This window comes from Amblyraja radiata, chromosome 11 (assembly GCF_010909765.2).
Source record: "Amblyraja radiata isolate CabotCenter1 chromosome 11, sAmbRad1.1.pri, whole genome shotgun sequence".
Classification (NCBI taxonomy): domain Eukaryota; kingdom Metazoa; phylum Chordata; class Chondrichthyes; order Rajiformes; family Rajidae; genus Amblyraja; species Amblyraja radiata.
The window spans coordinates 63,781,251-63,802,521 of NC_045966.1; the positions used below are offsets into that span (position 1 = coordinate 63,781,251).

The following is a 21,271-nucleotide window of genomic DNA, read 5'->3' on the forward strand; positions in this document are numbered from 1 at the left end:
GGACTTGCGCTCTTTGGGCCGAGGGTTTGTGAACGAGTGCCGATGAACTGGCTCACCCCCGCCTCACTGCCGGAGCCCGGCCCGGGAATCGGGCTGGAGCGCGGCCACGCTGCCTGAGGGGGGTGGGGGTTGGAGGGGAAGTGGTGGTGGACAGGGGGTGGTGGAGTGGGGTATCAGGGTAACAGGTATCTCTTTACTTCAGCAGGGAGTGAGATACGCCTGGCCGGCAGCGGCGGGGCATCTTACCCGGTCCCTGCAGGAGGTGTGGGGGAACAGGCGGGGCCACTCACCACAGCAGGATGACTGTTTAAACACACCCCAACACTCATTGGTCAGCGGACAATATTGGGATGGGGAGAGAGAGGAACTCGCTGCCGGGGGAGAGAGAGAGAGACATGGGGAGAGGGAGTTGGGGGTGGAGGGAAGATGGGGGAGGTGTAGAGGAGAGGTAAGGGCGATGTGGTGGCGGGGAGTGGGAGGTGGGGATGAGAGAGAAGGTTGAAGGATATGTGCAGGGGGTAGGGGGAGATGGGGAGCGGGAGAAGGGGTACAGGGAGATGAGGAATAGAGGGAGGAGGTGAGAAAAACGGGGGGAAGAGGGGGTAGCAGGTGGGGGAGAGGGAAATGAAGATGGAGAGAGTGTTGAGGTGAGGGTTGGAGGGCGATGGAATAGAGATGTACAGCTGGAACGCTAGCACAGAGCAGGGGGCCGAGTGGCCCGTGACTGTGTCGGGCCGGCGGGTCTACTGCGGCCTGTCCGCCCCGGCTCCCCACTGCATGGCCGAGCCTGGGCCAAGTGGCGCCTCATTGCGGGCCAAACCCAGGACAAGCCAGGCTGAGCCCGGGCACCTCACTGCAGGGCAACGTGCATCTCGTGCATTGCATGCAGCGACTAACCTTGCTGCTGGAGTCCTTCCTTCCACATTCACCTTTACCGTACCACCATTTGTTTTTCAGCTTGTCTAAGATGCCTTGCTCACTGAGTTTCAATACTGCAAGGTTAACTCGATTTCTTCTCGTGAAACATAACATAAATAACATTATCAATGTTATTTTATGTTATCCATTAGTCAGCACATTCAGATTGACATTTCCATGTGAGAGATTGAGAGGGCTCCATCTGGCTGGGCGACTCCCACTCCCAGCGACATGTGCCCCTAACCAGCGCCGTGTAACCAGAGCACCCTGCACCCTGCCCAGCGGAGAGATACACCCTGCATCCAGTCCAGTGGAGAGACAGATAAACCCAGCACCCTGCCCAGTTGAGAGAAATACACCCAGCACCCTGCCCTGGCCGCCCGGAGCGAGGATCACAAACCATCTCATCTCTGCCCGGAGAGAGTGACGGATCTCCGGCCAAGGGAAGTTGGGGGCTGTGGAGCAGTTTGTGACCGCAGCCTATCCTGGGCTCAGATAGTGGTTGGAGTCAGACGGTGGTTGGGGTCAGCTTGTGGCCTGGATTGTTAGACTGCCTGGGCTCTGGGACCTGGCCTTCTGTCCGTTACTGGCCAATGTCCTGTCAGTGCCCGGTTAGTTACTGGTCAGTGTCCGGTTAGTTACAGGTCAGTATCTAATTAGTTACCGGTCCATATCTGGTCAGTTACCAATCAGTATCTGGTCAGTTACTAGTCAGTGTCTGGTTAGTTATAGTCAGTATCTACTTAGTTACCTGTCAGTATCTGGTCAGCTATTAGTCAGTATCTGGCTAGTTACTGCTCAGTCTCTAGTCAGACATTGGTGGGTGAGGTCAACTTGTCAACTGTAGGGTAGGGTGAGGTACAGGCACATTGAGAGCATTGCTTGCAGCAACATCACAGACACACAGCCAATACACCGACACACGCGTTGTACACACATCACATCACATCTAAATTACTCACAAATCATACAACATTCTGCAAGGCAGTAACAAGAACAATGACAATGCAAATATCCAGACGGTCTCTGGCAAAGTATTGGACAAGGCCTGGCCAGTTTCCCATCAGTCCCGGTCGTCTATGGTCAGTATGGGAACCAGCTGGTAAATGGAGGAAATATTAGCCCCTCCCTGCCAGCCCCCACCTCTACCCCCCTCCCCCCCCCCCCCCCCCCTCCTTCCATCAGCACATTTTTCACTAGTCCCAGGAAGGCCATTTTGCTATCCTGGTGAACCAGACTGTTCCGCTAGAAGGGGGAGAAGGGTCGTTTGGCTGAGAGAGTACGGACCCGTTGTCCTGCCACTGGACCCCCCCCCCCCGAGCAGCGGGGAGGGGTGGGGCGGGGAGGAGTGGGGTGCAGCTACCTGGGCCTATCAACCCCCCACCAGCAACAGACAGGGGGAGCCCGGGGACGATGCAGGAAACTCCGGGGCCCGTTCGCTTGGAGAGCGGGCTGTGCTGGTTGCCGCTGGTTATACGGTTCTGTTTGTCTTTACCCACTAGTTACCCACTGGAGCTAACCTTCGAGTCACCGGCTCCACTGCCACACTCTCCCTTGTCGTACCACCATTTGTTTTTCAATTTGTCCAACAGCCCCTGTTCGTTGAGTTTAAGAACTGCCAGGTTTACTGGGTTTCTTGCAAAGATAAAACATACTCATAAGTTGTGAGCAGAATAATGGTCAGTCAGAATCGGAGTCATTCATTTGCAAAGAGCTACAAGTGGGTAAAATGGCCTGGTCACTGTGAGGCTAATGGGGGCGCAGTCAGAGCGCGGCTGACATGGGTACCCGGCGGCAGAGAGGCACCAGGCCAGCGACCCCTGCCCGTCTCACCCCGACCCCTGCACATCCCATGCCAGTGACCCATACCCATCCCAAACACTTCCCATCCTACCCTGACCCCTACCCATCCCGAACCCTTTCCATTCCACCCACAACCCCTGCCCATCCGACCCCAAACCATACCATGCCAGACCCCCTACCCACCCCGAACACTTCCCACCCACAGTGAGCCCTACCCATCCCACCCTGACCCAATCCCTATCCATGCCACCCCGACCCATCCCAACCCAACCTCTTCCCATCCTGACACCTACACATCCCATCCCAGAGCCCCCTGCCCGTTCCACCCCAACCCCTCCTCATCCCATCCCTGTGGGGGTCACTGACCCAAAGACCCCTCCCCCGATGGCTGGCAGGCATTGGGATCCTGTTCCCCGGTGGGTTCGGTCCTTGATTCGATGCCGTGTCACACTGGTGTGCCGTTCTCACCGTCCCGGCACACACTTTCCTGGGGTGGGGGGGTGGGGAGCAGCACCAACAGCCCCCCCCCCCCACCAGGGCCATGGTGTCTGTTCCATGGAGGGATCGAGGGTGGGGTGGTTGGGCAGCGGAGGGGCACCTGTCAGTGCGGGCCATAGGATGACCCTCCACACCCTCTGAACGGCAGTGGTGACCATCTTCACGGCAGCTCCATCACCAGTGCCAGCTGTTCTCCAGGCTGAGATCAGGCTCATGTCCTGTGCTCCACACCTCTCCTTCAAAGCCCCTCAAATGGTTGATGAGAAACAAACCCTAATCCTAGCCCTGGGACAGAGACTTTGACTGTTCACCCTGTCTATGCCTCTCATTATTTTATAGACTTCTATCAGGTCCACACAATCTGTGACTCCCTACCCCTTCCATAGTCTGACCCAGGTTCCCAAATTAAAACTTCTAAAAACGACAGATGTTGCAAATCTGAAATAAAAACAAAAGACTGGATGGAACTCTCAGCAGGTCGGGCAGCATCTGTGGAGAAAGCAGCAAAGTTAATGCTTCAGGGCAAAGACATCATGCTCTGTTGTAGAGTCACAGAACAAGACAGCACGAATCAGGCCCTTCGGCCTGGCTCTGCTTTCCCTCCCAGACACTGCCAAGCTCGCTAAGTCTTTCCTGTATTTCCTGCCTTTATTTGTCTCTCCCTCCTGATATCCCGATCCAACTGCAGGAGCAGTGGGGACAGGTCCCGCAATCCTCCTGGTCTGTGGATGGCCCTGACCATGTTTCCTGGTGACATTATAGTTGACCTCTCCAGGTTTATTCTTCTCTACTAAACCCTTCAAACCCAAACAATGAATCCTCCAATTGTAGGTAACGTGTAACTCCCTTCCCCCATCATTTCTGTTCCCCCCCCCATCTCCCTTTCCCCCCTCCCCTCCCCTATGTTCCACCTGGACACACCTATCTTCCCTTTCCCTACCCCGTCCACTATAGCTTCACAATTTGCAAATCTTCAATTATTTTGACCCATCAATTATTTTCTCAACTCTGGCCTTTGTCCAACCGTCTACCTGTCAACCCCAGCCTGCCCGTGTTCGCTCACTACCTGCCAGGTTTTGCTCCTCCACATTCACACCCACCTTGAGTATCTCAGTATCCTCAGACTCCGTGTACCAGTGTGGCCTCAACAAGGGCCGTTTACTCCTATAATTCCACCTGAACCTTGCACACTTTGTGGGATGTAGGTGTGACTGACCCATCCACAATAATCTTGTAAAGGTGCCAGGAGCTGGGTGCAGGAGTCGGGTATTACAGCCCGCCTCCTCCTGCCCTCTACACCGCTCCCCAGCATCACCCCTATCACCCCTGACTTTTGTGAACTGAAGAGACGCCTACCCCATCCTTGAATATGTTCAATGACTAGGGAATATATTCTGCTGCACAACTCTACTGGTGAAGATAGGCACAAAATGCTGGAGTAACTCAGTGGGACAGGCAGCATCTCTCGAGAAAAGGAATGGGTGACGTTTTGGGTCGAGACTCTTCTTCAGACAGCCATTGGTGGAGGATTTTAATGATTCACCACCCTGGGAGAAGATGCCTCCGGCTCGGGGGCAACTTGGTTGACATGGACATGTAGGGCCGGATGACCTGTTTGAGTCTGTAATAAATCCCACCTTCTTTCTCTCTGTCTAAAATGGACACCAGTTTATTCTGAATTGTCGATTCTCACCTGGAGAGAGACACATTCAACACCAGCTATAATGATCCATGCATCCACATCTCTCTGGCCTTCTACCCAGTTAGATTCTTACTTTCCAGATCATTTTAACCTCCTAATTTTACTTGTCAAAACGTAATGCTTCACATTTACCTATGTTTGTCATTTGGCAACAGAGTTCATTGAACAAATCGAATCATGCTTCTTCTAACTGACTTCAGTCTTCCTCAGAGTTAACCATCTCCCCAACTGGTGTTAATCCCAGACTTACACATTGGTTTCATTTGAGTCTGAAGGTTTCCAAGCAAAATGTCACCTATCCATGTTTCCCAGAGATGCTGCCTGACCTACAGTGTTACTCCGGCACTCTGTGTCTGGATTTAAATGTGTTAATTATTGATTTCTGCTGTGATCCAAGTTTCCTCAGTCCAGGGTACATCACCCCACCTTTGTCTCTCCTTCCTAGTTCTAGTGAATGGCCTTTGGCCTGAAACATCAGCTCGCTGTCCACAGGCACTGCCTGACCTGCTGGAAGTGTCCACTATTTGCTGTTTTTATATCAGATTTCTGTCGTTGGAGGGTTTTGATTTTCCCTGAGCGTAATTGACCTTCCTGCACCACGCCTTCTCCCTGAATTATTCACCACACGCTGTAGCCCTTGCAGTTTTTCCCTGGACCGAACCAATTCATCATTCCTTCTTTGATGAGCTGATCTATTATTTAATAAACCTTCTCTTTTTATTTTCAGTTTGCTCATTTCTTTGCTGCTCTCTCTCACAAGCTTTGCCTGGTCACTACTGAAATAACATCAGTGTTTAACATCTCTGCACTTCACTTACACTGGCCATCTGTGGATGTCCTTATTCACACCGACTTGCTTACAATCATACCTATGTGGAATCATTTATTTTTTATGTTACTTGATAATTTATTTTCAGAGCGCCTGTGTTCCTTTCTGAATGGTAGTCTGACTCATCTCTCAAACCCTCGGCAGCCCCGTCACCTTTGTTCTCATGTTTGTTTGGTTCTTGGTCATCAGAGGAATCCAATCATCCTCGGCTCTGCAGAACATTTTGAAATGTTTCTCTACATCACTCTGCAACTACAGCTTCCCCTTATTTCTTTGTTCTCTTCCAGCTCCCCAATAATCAGCTTCCTCTGCCCAAGCCTTTCATATCTCTACCTTCCTCAACATGGCTAAACTAACGAATCTCCTCTGCCTGCATGTGATGCATATCCCTCCATTTCCATGTGCCAATCTAAACGCCTCTAATTGCCACTGTTGTATCTGCCTTCACCACCACCCCTGGCAGTGCATTTCAGGCCACCACGACCCTCTGTGTAAATCAACCTGGCCCACACATCTCCTATTAACTTTGCCCCTCTCACCTTAAAGCTATGCCCTCTAGTATTTGACATTTCTATCTTGAGTTAAAAGCACTGCCTACCTACCTTATCTAAGCCTTTCATAACCAGGTTGTCATTCGGTCTTCAAAGTTCCAGATTTAAAAAAAATCAAGTTTATCCAACCTCTCCCTGTAATTTATACCTTCTAATATGGGCAGGATTATGGTAAACCTCCTCTGTATCCTCTCCAAAGCCTCAACATCCTTCCTGTGATGGGGTGACCAGAACTGCACACAATACTCCAAATGTGGCTTAACCAAAGTTTTAAACAGCTCCAACATGACGTGTCAACTTTCATACTCTGTGCCCCAATTGATGAAGGCAATCTGACCATACACCTCCTTTACCTCTCTGTCCACTTGTGTTGCCACTTCACCCTTGGCCAGATTAAACTCCATCTGCTATTTCCTCACCACATTTCCAACTGATCTATATGCTGATGAATCCTTTGGCAACCTTGCTCACTATTCACACACCACCAAGTCATGTCATCTGCAAAGTTACTAATTGGCCTATCTACGGGTTCCTACAAATTAATTAAATAAGGTCAAGCCTTCAGTCAGAATAACACCTGTTTCTGAAATAATTTTGTTGCTGAAATCATTTTGAATGACCAAGTCTCCATGGAACAATGTGCCTTGGACTTCTGCATCAGCCTAGCTTGCGGGACCTGGTCGTTAGTTTTATCAAAGTCCATGTAGACACCATCCACTGCACTATTCTCATAAATCATCTTCATCACCTCAAAAAACTCAATAACCACCCAACCATGTAAGGCTCACCAGTCTACAATTTCCTGCTTTGTGCCAATTGACTTCCTTCAACAAAGGGAAAACATTGGCCATTCTCCAGTCCTCTGTCACTCAGCCTGTGGCCAAAGTGGATACAGAGATATCTGTCCAGTCTCCAGTCTCCTCTGATGTCGCTCTTCACAACCCGGTATAGATCCCATCACTCCCTGGGGACATCCTTCTCATTCTCAGATATTATCCTACACCATCACCTGTGGTCTCAATAATCTGGACACTATTTCACCTTTACTCCTCTCCTCATTTCCACCTCCTTCCCATCACCTGAGCTGCAATGAATTGCCCTCTGCCAGTCCCTGTCCACCAATGGCAAGAAGACTTTGGCAGATCATGTCCTCACTGACCTCTATATGAACATGTATGACAGTGGGAATCCCTGCTGTTAATGTTATTTCAGTACCAGAGGCTGGTTCTCCCTGCTACACTGTCACTAATTCTCATGTTACCTAGACGTCACTATTCTAGTTATGGTCTCCTTGTTCCCATGGGTTTACCCACCTTAGAGGAGATCCTTTGGGTGTGGCCACTCCATATCCCTTGGAGTCGAGGTTTCCTCCAACTTTCATGGTGTCGCAAGGCTTCCTCTGCTCAATGTATTCATTCATGGTGGACTCCAGGAGATAGGCGTACTTCCCTTTTGATTTCCTCACCCTGGTCATCCCTTCCTCTGTGGTTTTAACGAAGACCGAGGGCTCGGCCGATTTCATGTACGCCCACATCTTCTCAAAGACGGCAATCTTGGACCTCTGGGGAGACCATGAGAAGGGGGAAACATTAGTCTACATGGCCACTGGGCACACTTAGACACACCTGTGCACACCGGGCACACATGGACATAGCTGTGCACACCTGGGCACACATGGATATACCTGGACACACCTGTGCATACCTGGGCACTGGGCACACATGGACATAACTGGACACAGCTGAGCACAACTGGGCAACGGGCACACATGGACATACTGTGCGCACCTGGGCATTGGGCACACCAGGGATACCTGGACATACCTGAGCACACCTGGGCAGTGGGCACAGACCTGCAGCACATAATCTCTGCTCCATTGGAGCTCCCAATCATTTCTTCTCATCATCTCTCATTGCCACATGCACTCCAATGGTCAGTGTTTACCCCACTCCCAGGAGAATCCCAATCCCAGACCCCACTCGCTGGGAACACCACAAGTTGCCAATGGTAATTAGGATGTGGGGTAAATGCACAGCTCAAGGATTGGTGTGGGGAAAAATGGGATCCAGTTTATGGGACATTGGCATCAATACTGAGGAAGGAGAGAGCTGTTCATTAGGATGGACTTCATCTGATCATTTGGACCAGTGTCCTGGTTAAATATAGAAATAGGGTTGTGGACAGAGCATTAAGTAGGAGGAGTAAGTCTGCAAGGACAAGTGTTCAATAAACTGAGATGAAATGGGAGACCAGCGGCACAGGATAATGGGGAGGGGAGAATTGATAGACTGGAGCAGAAAATGGAAACAAAAGGCTGGGAACTACAGGCCAGTGATTCTAATATCTGTGGTCCAAAAGTTATTCGAGAGTATTGTGAGGGGTACATGCACTTAGTTTCACGGGCTGATTAGAGATAGTCAATATTGTTTTGTACACGGGAAGTACCAGACTGATTCCTGGGATGTCAGGACTGTCTTATGAAGAAAGACTGGATAGACTTGGTTTATACTCTCTAGAATTTAGGAGATTGAGAGGGGATCTTATAGAAACTTACAAAATTCTTAAGGGGTTGGACAGGCTAGATGCAGGAAGATTGCTCCCGATGTTGGGGAAGTCCAGGACAAGGGGTCACAGCTTAAGGATAAGGGGGAAATCCTTTAAAACCGAGATGAGAAGAACTTTTTTCACACAGAGAGTGGTGAATCTCTGGAACTCTCTGCCACAGAGGGTAGTCGAGGCCAGTTCATTGGCTATATTTAAGAGGGAGTTAGATGTGGCCCTTGTGGCTAAGGGGATCAGAGGGTATGGAGAGAAGGCAGGTACGGGATACTGAGTTGGATGATCAGCCATGATCATATTGAATGGCGGTGCAGGCTCGAAGGGCCGAATGGCCTACTCCTGCACCTAATTTCTATGTTTCTATGTTTCTATGAAGTTGTGACATGAAACTTATTGAGTTTTTTGAGGACGTGATCAAAAAGGTTGATGAAGGCAGAGCTGTAGATGTTGTATATATGGAGTTCAGCAAAGTATTCGACAAGGTTCCACATGGTAGGCTGCTCTGGAAGGTTAGATTGCATGGGATCCACGAAGAGATAGCTTAATAGATGGAAAAGTGGCTTCATGGAAGGAAGCAGAGGGTGATGGTGGAAGGTTGCTTTTCAGACTGGAGGCCTGTGACTAGTGATGTGCCTCAGGGTTCGGTGCTGGGCCCATTGCTATTTATTATCTATATGAATAATTTGGAAGAGAATGTACCTGGCATGGTTAACAAATTTGCAGAAGACACAAAAGTGGGCGGTATTGCAGATAGTGAAGATGGTTGTGAAAAATTGCAGCAGGATCTTGATCAGTTTGGCAGGTAGGAATGATTGATGGTGTTGTATTTTGGAAACATTAACATGGGCAGAACGTACACAGTAAACAGTAGGGGTCTGGGGACTGTTGTAGACCAGAGGCATCGAGGAGTTCAGCACATGGTTCACAGGCAGGTTTGCCACTGCTACACGGGGGGGTTTAAACTAAATAGTGGGGGGGGGGGAGACACAAATTGGAAATCCAAGGATGGAGTTAAAAGGAAAGAGAGTATAGGAAAAGTTACGAAAGTCACCAGAATTAACGGGACAGAAAGCTCACGAAGGGACAGGAGAGTATGGCCAAGTGAAATAGGAATCGATGTGAAAGGTGAGGTGAGTAATGGATTAAAAGTATTATATATGATTGCGCGAAGTATAAGAAGTAAAGTGGATGAGCTTGAGGCTCAGTTAGAGATTGGTAGATATGACATGGTAGGGATTACAGAGACATGGCTGCAGGAGGATCGGGACTGGGAACTGAATATTCAGGGTTATACATCCTATAGAAAGGACAAGCAGGTATATGAGACTAGGGGAGAATACGTGTTCGGCACGGACTAGAAGGGTCGAGATGGCCTGTTTCCGTGCTGTAATTGTTATATGGTTATAAGCAGGTGGGCAGAGGAGGTGGGGTAGCTCTGTTGGTGAGGGATGAAATTCAGTCCCTTGCAAGGGGTGACATAGGGACTGATGATGTAGAGTCAATGTGGATTGAGTTGAGGAATTGTAAAGGTAAGAAGACACTAATGGGAGTTATCTACAGGCCCCCAAACAGTAGCCTGGATACAGGGTGCAAGTTGCAGCAGGAGTTAAAATTGGCATGTATCAAAGCTAATGCCACTGTGGTTATGGGCGATTTCAACATGCAGGTAGACTGGGAAAATCAGGTTGGTTCTGGACACCAAGAGACAACCCGTAGAGTGTCTCCAAGATGGATTCTTAGAGCAGCTTGTACTGGAGCCTTCCAGAGAGAAGGCAATTCTGGATTTAGTGTTGTCTAATGAATCAGATTTAATAAGGTACTCAACGTAAAGGAGCCACTAGTGACCATAATATGATAAGTTTTAATCTGCAATTTGAGAGGGAGAAGGTAAAATTGAAAATGTCAGTGTTGTAGTTGAACAAAGGGGACTATGAAGGCATGAGAGAGGAGCTGGCCATAGTCGACTGGAAAAGGATCCTTGCAGGAATGATGGTGGAACAGCAATGGCAGGAATTTCTGGGCATAATCTGGAAGATGCAGGATCATTTCATTCCAAAGAAGAATAAAGATTGTAAGGGGAGTAAGAGGCAACCGTGGCTGACAAGGGAAGTTAGGGATGGAATAAAACTGAAAGAAAATGTGTATAACATAGCAAAGAGTAACAGGAAGTCATAGGATTGGGGAAATGTCCAAAGGACCACAGAAGGTAACAAAAAGGGCAATACGGTGAAAAGATGAAGTACGAGGGTAAGCTGGCCAAGAATATAAAGAAGGATAGTTAAAGCTTCTTTGGGTATTTTAAGAGAAAAATATTAGTAAAGACAAATGTGGGTCCCTTGAAGGCAGAAACATGTGAAATTATTATGGGGAACAAGGAAATGGCAGAAGAGTTGAACAGGTATTTTGGTTCTGTCTGCACTAAGGAAGACACAAACAATCTCCCAGATGTATTAGAGGGCAGAGGATCTAGGGAGACAGAGGAACTGAAATAAATTAGCATTTCTTAGACTGATGGGATTGAAGGCTAATAAATCCCCAGGGCCTGATGGTCTGCATCCCAAGGTACTCAAGGAGGTGGCTCTTGAAATCGCGGACGCATTGATGATTGTTTTCCAGTGTTCTATAGATTCAGGATCAGTTCCTGTGGATTGGAGGGTAGTTAATGTTATCCCACTTTTCAAGAAAGGAACGAGAGAGAAAACGGGGAATTATAGACCAGTTCGCCTGACATCGGTGGTGGGAAAGATGCTGGAGTCAATTATTAAGTAATAACGCTGCATTTGGATAGCAGTAAAATGAATGGTCCAAGTCAGCATGAATTTATGAAGGGGAAATCCTGCTTGACTAATCTTCTGGAATTTTTTGAGGATGTGACAAGTAAAATGGATGAAGGAGAGCCAGTGGATGTAGTGCATCTGGACTTTCAGAAAGCCTTTGATAAGGTCCCACACATGAGATTAGTGGGCCAAATTAGAGCACATGGTATTGGGGGTAGGGTATTGACATGGATAGAGAATTGGTTGGCTGACAGGAAACTAAGAGTAGGAATAAACGGGTCGCTGTCAGAATGGCAAGCAGTGACTAGTGGAGTGATTTAGATGATGGAATTAAAAGTAACACTAGCAAATTTGCAGATGACACAAAGCTGGGTGGCAGTGTGAACTGCGAAGAGGATGCTGGGAAGTTGCGGGATGACTTGGACAGTTTGAGTGAGTGGGCAGATGCAGTATAATGTAGATAAATGTGAGGTTACCCACTTTGTCCTTGTACAACAGTCACTGAAAGTAAACATGCAGGTACAGCAGGCAGTGAAGAAAGCTAATGGCATGTTGGCCTTCCAAACGAGAAGTTTTGAGTATAGGAGTAAAGAGGTCCTTCTGCAGTTGTACAGAGCCCTGGTGAGACCACATCTGGAGTATTGTGCGCAGTTTTGGTCTCCTAATTTGAGGAAGGACATCCTTGCGATTGAGGCAGTCGGTTCACAAGGTTAATCCCCAGGATGGTGGGACTGTCGTATGAAGAAAAATTTGAAAGACTGGGCTTGTATTCACTGGAATTTAGAAGGATGAGACATATAACATTATAAAGGGACTGGACAAGCTCGATGCAGGAAAAATGTTCGCAATGTTGGGGGAGTCCAGAACCAGGGGCCATAGTCAAAAAATAAAGGGGAGGCCATTTAATACTGAGATGAGAAAAAAACTTTTGCACCCAGAGAGTTGTGAATTTGTGGAATTCTCTGCCACAGAAGGCAGTAGTGGCCAATTCCCTGGATGAATTTAAAAGAGAGTTAGATTTAGCTCTAGGGGCTAGCGGAATCAAGGGATATGGGGAACAGGCACGGGTTACTGATTGTGGATGATCCGCCATGATCACAATGATTGGCGGTGCTGGCTCGAAGGGCTAAATGGCACCTTTTTTTATGTTTCTATGTGTCTATGAAAGTGGCATCTCAGGTAAATAGGAATGCGCTGCTGAAGGAGGTAGTTGTGGCAGGTACTATTGTATGGTTTAAGAAACATTTAGACAGGTACAGGTTTAGATGGATATGGACCAAGTGCAGGGAGGTGGAACTAGCATAGATGGGACATGTTGGCTGGTGTGGGCAAGTTTGGCTGAAGGGCCTGTTTCTGCGCTGCATGACTCTATGACTGGTAAAAAAAAATCAAAGCTTAACAGTCTTTACTGCAATTGCATTTGCAATTAGATAGATGAGTTGACAGCACAGATAGCAACACAAGTATGACCTAATAGCTATTATGGAGGCATGGTTGCTAGGTGACTAAGACTGGGTGCTCAATATTTCAGGTTATATGATATTTCACAAGAACTGGCCAAAAGGAAAAGGGAATTGGGGATGGCATTGTTAATCAAAAGTAGTATCAGAGCAGAGATAGACACAAAGAGCTCGCATTACTCGACGGGTCAGGCAGCATCTCTGGAGAAAAAAGATGGGTGACATTTCGGGTCAGGACCCTTCTTCAGACTGAAAGTTGGGGGTTGGGGGGAATGGGGGGTGCGAGGAACCATGACCAATCAGGGCTAGTCACAATGTGGGGGAAGGAAGTGCAGATGCTAGTTTACACAAAAGATAGACACAAAATACCTCAGTAACTCAGCGGGACAAGCAGCATCTCTGAAGAGAAGGATTGGGTGACATTTCGGGTCGGGAGCCTTCTTTGTCTGAAGAAGGGTTTCAACCCGAAACATCATCCGTTCCTTCTCTCCAGAGATGCTGCCTATTCTGCTGAGTTCCTAAAGCATTTTGTGTCTATCTTGGGGCTAGCCACAAGTAACTTCAGGCAGGGCGGTATGTTAGACGTATATATTTTTAGGTTAATTGGCTTCTGTAAAATTGTAATAGTCCCTAGTGTGTAGGATAGTGCTAGTGTGTGGGGTGATCGTTAGTCGGTACAGACTCGGTGGGCCGAAGGATCTGTTCCCACGCTGTATGTCTAATGTCCAAAGACTCTTCCTCCACAGGCATCTGGGAAAGAATTCCAGAGTCAACTCCGTCTGAGATGAAATCCCTCACCATCTACTCCTGAAAGCTCATCCCTGTGATCTGAGACCATCTCCTGGAGCCCTGGAACCATCCCGTCAACATCTAATGCACCAACAGCAAGGCATCGCTCACTCTGAAGAACTCCTTGGTTGAGCCGGCATCCAGGGTTCCGTAGGCGATTTCGGTCTGCTTGGCCAGGTCCTCGGCACTCTCGATGGGCGACACCATTCGTTCCACAGTCAGGAAGGCAGCCAGGTTGGCCGTGTATGAGGAGATGATGATCAAGGTGAAGAACCACCAGACTCCACCAACAATACGACCTGACAGGGACCTAAACACAAAGAGGACATGGGGTTGGGGAACGACAGGAAACAGAAGCATTAGGCAGAGTCCTCGCCTGGTGACGTGTGCGGGGCAGCGGAGATCCGAACCAGAACACACAGCAGCAAGAACAAGCACAGAGCAAAGCCACAGTGAACCCGCCATCACAGCGATTCCCAGAGGCACACAGCGGTCTCCCCACAACATCACGGTGACAAGAGATGTGGGCTGGAGGCAGGGAGTCACACACTGCATACAATGCTGTACACTGTCCATGTCCTGCACACCCCAATGCTGTACACTGCTCACACACTGTGCCAGTGCTGTACATGGCTCACACACTGTGCCAGTGTTGTACACTGGTTACACATTGCACAGTGCTGTACACGGCTCACACACTGCACGGTGCTGTCCAATGCTCACACTCTGTGCCTGTGCTGAACACTGTTCACATACTGTGCCAGTGTTGTACACGATAGCGCTACAATTTTTGGACCACCTCACTCACCTGTATCAAGTTTCGTTCAGATTGATGGTATATTTTACGTTATTCACATTTTAAACTTTAAAAATTTAAGTTTTCACTGTAAAAAATCCAATTGCACTTGCTGCCCCTTCCCGTTACAATGACACTGGGAGTCCTGTCATTTGTAACATTGTAATGGGCAGGGGCAACAAGTGGAATTGGATATTTTAAAGTGAAAGGACAATTAAAAATAAATAAATCATATTTTAAACTTTACAAAATTCAGTTTGACAAAAAGCACTTAAACTTACACTGGCAGTTAGCAGCTATGACATCACAATGGGATCGCATTTACATAAAAAAAACAGCAGCTTCCACCTCACAATAACGTCAAGGGGGGTAGGGAGGGGAGAGGGGGAGTGACAATGGGATCCTGAATCTCATTTACATAAAAGATTGATCTTTTTAAAAAAAATCCACTACAACGTTATCAAAGACAGGAGTCCCAGTGCAATGAGAGAGTTGTTACATTGTTGTAAGGAGAAGGAGTGGGGACGAGGAGAGGATTGTTGTTTAATGTTATTTAAACTGAGGGAGAGGAGGGGGTTAGGGAGGGCAGAAGGGTTATGGAGGGAGGGAGTGACTGAGGGTTGGGGAAAGGAGAGGGAGGGAGAGGTGAGGGAGGAAGTGGGGAGGGCAGGAGTAGAGGGGATAGGAGAGGGAGGGTGAAGAGGAGGGGAGGGTGAAGAGGAGGGGGAGGATGTGCTGGGGGATGAGGGGAAATGAGCCGCGGCTTCACAGTTGGGGGCTATGTGGAATATTGGAGTAGTGGAATATTGCGTGGGGGAACGGGTTGCGTTGGGGGAACGGGTGAGTGGTGGTATTGCGTTGGGGGAATGGGGCCCAATGGGTCCCACTTGGTCGAGTATATATTACTAAAACTCTCATCTTGTTTGTTTCTATGTCTGTCTGTCTATCTGGCTGTGTGTCTGTCTTTCCATGTGATCCTGATATTTTGCCAAAATGGTACGCGATAGCACTACTATTTTTGGCCCACCTCACTCACCATTATCATGTGGTGTGTTTTATTAAGTTTCGTTCAGATTGATGGTATATTTTACAAGTTATTCACATTTTAAACTTTACAAAACCCCATTTGCCAAAAATTGTTCATCTGCACTGGCAGTTAGCAACGTATAACGTCACAATGGGATCTCATTTACATAAACTGCCCATCAGCAGTGTTCCACCACACAATTACATCACAATGGGATCTCATTTACATTTTAAAAAGTCTGTTTTAAAAAACAGCAGGGTAACGGTCAGACTGATGTTATATTAAACAAGTTATTCACATTTTAAACTATCAAAAATTAACTTTTCACTTTATAAAAATCAAACTTTTCACTTTAAAACTTGCCCTGCCTGTTACAATGTTACCAAATGACAGAACACCCAGTACAATGAGAGATTTGTTACATTGTTGTAAAGAGAGGGAGGGCGTGGGTGAGGGGATGACGAGAAATGTTATTTAAACATTGCGTTTAGTGGGGGAGTGGGAGAGGTGAGGTGTGGAGAAGCAGGGAGATAGAGGGAGAGGAGGGGGTAGGGAAGGGAGAGATGGAGGGAGGGAGGGAGTGAATGAGGGTAGGGGAAAGAAGAGGGAGGGAAAGGTGAGGGAGGCAGTGGGGGAGGGGAATGAAGAAGGAGGGTGAAGAGGAGGGGGAGGGAGTGCTAGGGGATGAGGGGAAATGAGCCATGCCTGCACAGTTGGGGGCAATGGATGAGTGGTGGAATATTGTGTTGGGGGACGGGTTGCGTTGGGGGAACGGGTGAGTGGTGGAATATTGCGTTGGGGAATGTGGCCCAACGTGTCCCACTTGGTCTATATATATATATATATATATATGTTTGCGCTATAGGGAGAGGTTGAGTAGGCTGGTTCTCTATTCCATGGAGCATAGGAGCATGAAGGGAGATCTTATAGAGGTATACAAAATCATGAGAGGAATAGATCGGGTCTTTTACAGTCTTTTACCCAGAGTTGGGAAATCGAGGACCAGAGGGCATAGGTTCAAGGTGAAGGGGAAAAGATATAATAGGAATCAGGGGAGTAACTTTTTCACACAGAGGGTGATGGGTGTATGGAACAAGCTGCCAGTGGAGGTAGTTGAGGCTGTGACTATCCCATCATTTAAGAAACAGTTGGACAGGTACATGGATAGGACAGGTTTGGAGGGTTATGGACCAAGTGCAGGCAAGTGGGACTAGGGTAGATGGGACATTTTTGACCGGTGTGGGTGAGTTGGGCTGAAGGTCCTGTTTCCACACTGTATCACTCTATGACTCTATGACCTGTGTAACTGCTTCTTAATTGTTGGGATTGTCCCAGCCTCAACTACCTCCTCTGGCAGCTTGTTCCATACCCCTACCACCCTTTGTGTGAAAAAGTTACCCCTCATATTCCTATTAAATCTTTTCCCCTTCACCTTAAACCTATGTCCTCTGTTCCTTGATTCACCTACTCTGGGCGAGAGACTTTGTGCATCTACCCGTTCTATTCCTCTCATGATTTTATACACCTCTATAAGACCACCCCTCATCCTCCTGCGCTACAAGGAATAGAGTCTCAGCCTATTCAACCTCTGCCTGTAGCTCAGACCCTCTAGTCCTGGCAAATCGTCGTAAATCTTCTCTGTATTCTTTCCAGCTTGACAACATCTTTCTTATAACACGGTGCCCAGAACTGAATACAATACTCTAAATGCGACCTCACTAATGTCTTATACAACTGCCATATGACCTCCCAACTTCTATACTCTGACTGATGAAGGCCAGTGTGCCAAATGCCTTTTTGACCACTCGATCTACCTGCGACTCCACCTTCAAGGAACCATGCACCTGCACTTCTAGATCTCTCTGCTCTACAACACTCCTAGATCCCTCTGCTCTACAACAGTGCCCGACCACGTGTAGGTCCTGCCCATGTTAGACATCACAAAAATGCAACACCTCACATTTCTCTGTATTAAATTCCATCAACCATTCCTCAGCCCACCTGGCCAATTGATCTTGATCCTGCTACAATTTTTCCACAACCATCTTCACTATCTGCAAAACCACCCACTTTTGTATTATCTGCAAACTTGGTAATTTTGCCGTGTACATTCTCATCCAAATCATTGATATAGATGACAAACAGTAACGGGCTCAGTACCAAACCCTGAGGCACACCACTAGTCACAGTTTTCAAACCTAACCTATCTATTTTCCCCAGAGATGCTCCTGACCTGCAGAGTGACTACTTTCACATATAGGCTAGACTGGACAAGATGGCAGATTATGTGCTCTGATAATCTGGTAGTTTCATCAATAAAATGAGCGTTTCACTCCAGATTAATTTCAATTACTTAAATTTAAACTCCTAAGTGCAGTGGTACGGTTTGAACTCACGTTTCCAGGATCAATACTCCCGTATCTGGATGCAACTCCAATAACCTAACCATTATGCCACCAATGGCTCATATGTTTCAGTACAAATGCTGGTACATATACTGATGTGGTTTGATATATTCCAGAGTGACAAACAAGCACCTTACACATGTTGTATGTGTCGGTGTGCTCTGTAACATGTGACGAGCTTCATATGATCTACCACACTCCCTGGTGTGTAAGCAGATAGAATAGAATAGAATTGAATAGAATAGCCTTTTATTGTCATCCAGACCGAAGTCTGAACGAAATTTCAGATGGCATGGTCAGTAACCCACCACATGTGAACATGTCTCTCATCTGCTTTGCTGCAGTTCAGAAGACATGAGCCAACGTTGTACACACTTTACTGTTCCATCCATAAATAAGGCTTGTACACGTTGAATACTCCACAGCACACAGTGGGAGATGTATATGCTTTATCCGCACAGGCTGCCATTAGACGCCTTCAATGCTGTACACTTCTGTCCATATGGAGCTGTACCTTATATTATAGTGTAGTACACTCCACTGTATATATAGAGGTGTACCATATAGTATAGTATTCCCCACTGCATATATAGAGGTGCACCATATAGTATAGTATTCCCCACTGTATATACTGTACCTTATCATACAGTTCAGTCCAGCGTACAGACAGGTGCACCTTATAGGTTAGTATAGAATACCCCATTGTACAAAGGTGTACCATATTTTATAGTATACTCCACAGTAAATAGAGAGCTGTGCCATATCGTATAGTATAGTCCACTGTATGTATAGAGCTGTATCTTATATAATATAGTCCACCATATAGGGAGGAGTACCATATCGTACAGTATAGTATACTCCACTGTATATAGAGCGATGTACCATATCGTACGATATAGTATACTCCACTCAATATAGAGCGATGTACCATATCGTACAGTATAGTATACTCCACTCTATATAGAGCGATGTACCATATCGTACAGAATAGTATACTCCACTGTATATAGCAATGTACCATATCGTACAGTATAGTATACTCCACTGTATATAGCGCTGTACCATATTGTTATAGTATAATATACTTCACCAAAAATAGAGAGTGTACCTTATCATATAGTTGAGTTCACAGGATGTGGCAAGATGCCTCAGTCCTTTACTATACTGCAAGGTCATAAAGACTTGTCTGATATTGTGAATCCACTCAGTGCACAAACAACTGACTGGTATTTTCAGTACAAGATACATAGCAGCTGTACACCACTGCATGTTAAAGGCATTTGCTTTAGTATACTCTCCCGTATCAAATCAGTCTATTATATACCTTTGTATATTCCAGAATATATAAATGGGTTTCTTGTACACCTTATACTCCCCATGAGACCTGAACAAGCATCTTAAATGCTTTAGTGTATCCAAGAATCATAAATCACTGCATTCCACACACAGCTCCATAGCTAGTGACAGTCCCACACACATTGCAACCATAACCCTTACATAAACAGGATTTGTATACACATCAGTGTACAAGGAACATCTGCGAGAAGCGTATATACGTAAATGTACCTTATTGAGTATATTGTATGTTGTAAACAATAGCTTCAGAATAGTACACTGCGCATCAGTGAGTGTTTACATATTTCAATGAACCTCATGGTTAACAGGACAGCAAATATAGAAATAGAGCATGTTCAGTGAAACCATTTGTAGTGGAAAGCATGCCTGATCAATTCCGCCTCTGTACACTACACATGAGAGTAAACCTGCTCCTCTGTGCATAGAGCAGTGCTGCAAGGGTTAAGGTCTGTTACCGTGAACACAGGATTGAATATCAAATGGGCAGCAAGCAAGCAGAAGCCTGAGATTCTGCGCATTTCTTACTCCATCACACCATGAATCATGTTCTTATTATACGCTCACAAAGCAGCACAGTGATGCGAGGGCATCTGTAGACCACGCCACATGTCACAGTGAAGGGACGGCATCTGTAGACCACGCCACATGTCACAGTGAAGGGACGGCATCTGTAGGCCATGCCACATGTCACAGTGAAGGGACGGCATCTGTAGACCACGCCACATGTCACAGTGAAGGGACGGCATCTGTAGACCACGCCACATGTCACAGTGAAGGGACGGCATCTGTAGACCACGCCACATGTCACAGTGAAGGGACGGCATCTGTAGGCCATGCCACATGTCACAGTGAAGGGACGGCATCTGTAGACCACGCCACATGTCACAGTGAAGGGACGGCATCTGTAGACCACGCCACATGTCACAGTGAAGGGACGGCATCTGTAGACCATGCCACATTTCACAGTGAAGGAACGGCATCTATAGGCCACGCCACATTTCACAGTGAAGGAACGGCATCTGTAGACCACTCTGCACTTCCCCATGTTTCTGTGACACAGGCAATCAGTTCAGTCCAGAGTTTATGCCAACTGACTGATGATTCCCACTCCCATTGATGTGTTCCGCAAACATTTCTCCCCAAACTGCCACAGATTTAACTGTCAAATAACACTGAGTAGATCCTCGGCATTTAAATGAAAGCAGGCCTGGCTTTAGTTAGCTCTGGTCATACCCAACAGTTATAGACAATGACATCCATTTTCCCTGCTCCGACCTGTGTGATTGGATGAGATTGAATCCCTATGTCACTTTCTGTGAGGGAGTGTGGCACACTTTGTGACAGGCCAGTGCAGCACATCAGCCTGAGACAGGCTTGAGCAACGTCCTTCATCACAGGCGGTGAACTCCTCCAGTGCACCAGGCCCTGCCTCATCTGTGGGCCTCACTGGCTTCCATCAATTATTAGTTATTGGCTTCTGTATAGAGTTATAGGGTCACAGAGTTATATGAAATAAGTCCTTTGGCCCAACTGGCCAACATGCCCCATCTACACTATTCCTACCTGCCTGCATTCGGCCCATATCCCTCTAAACCTATCCTATCCACGTACCTGTCCAACTGTTTCTTAAACGTTGGGATAGTCCCTGCTTCAACTACCTCCTCCCGCAGCTCGTTCCATACACCCACCACCCTCTGTGTGAAAAAGTTCATGCATCCAAACTTCAGTAAATATTTACATTTAATATCTGCCTCCCTCAGTGACTGCAGCACCTCTTAGCTCACACACTGATCAATCATAA

At 47.2% G+C, this 21,271-nt stretch overlaps 1 protein-coding gene across 5 annotated transcripts in view; it reads right to left on the bottom strand.

Annotated features, from left to right (window-relative positions):
* Positions 1–21,271, bottom strand: part of gria1 (glutamate ionotropic receptor AMPA type subunit 1) — a 70,849-nt gene that overhangs the window by 2,291 nt on the left and 47,287 nt on the right. The window contains exons 12-15 of one of the 5 annotated variants that reach the window (XM_033030036.1): positions 13,998–14,196; positions 7,615–7,862; positions 2,429–2,553; positions 898–1,004 (exon numbers count right to left, since the gene is read on the bottom strand). In XM_033030036.1, coding sequence (XP_032885927.1) covers positions 898–1,004; positions 2,429–2,553; positions 7,615–7,862; positions 13,998–14,196 — 679 coding nt within the window. Of the gene's footprint in view, positions 1–897; positions 1,013–2,428; positions 2,554–7,614; positions 7,863–13,997; positions 14,197–21,271 lie in introns of those variants that run through there. The other 4 variants (XM_033030034.1, XM_033030033.1, XM_033030032.1 and 1 more) reach the window with 4 other exon arrangements.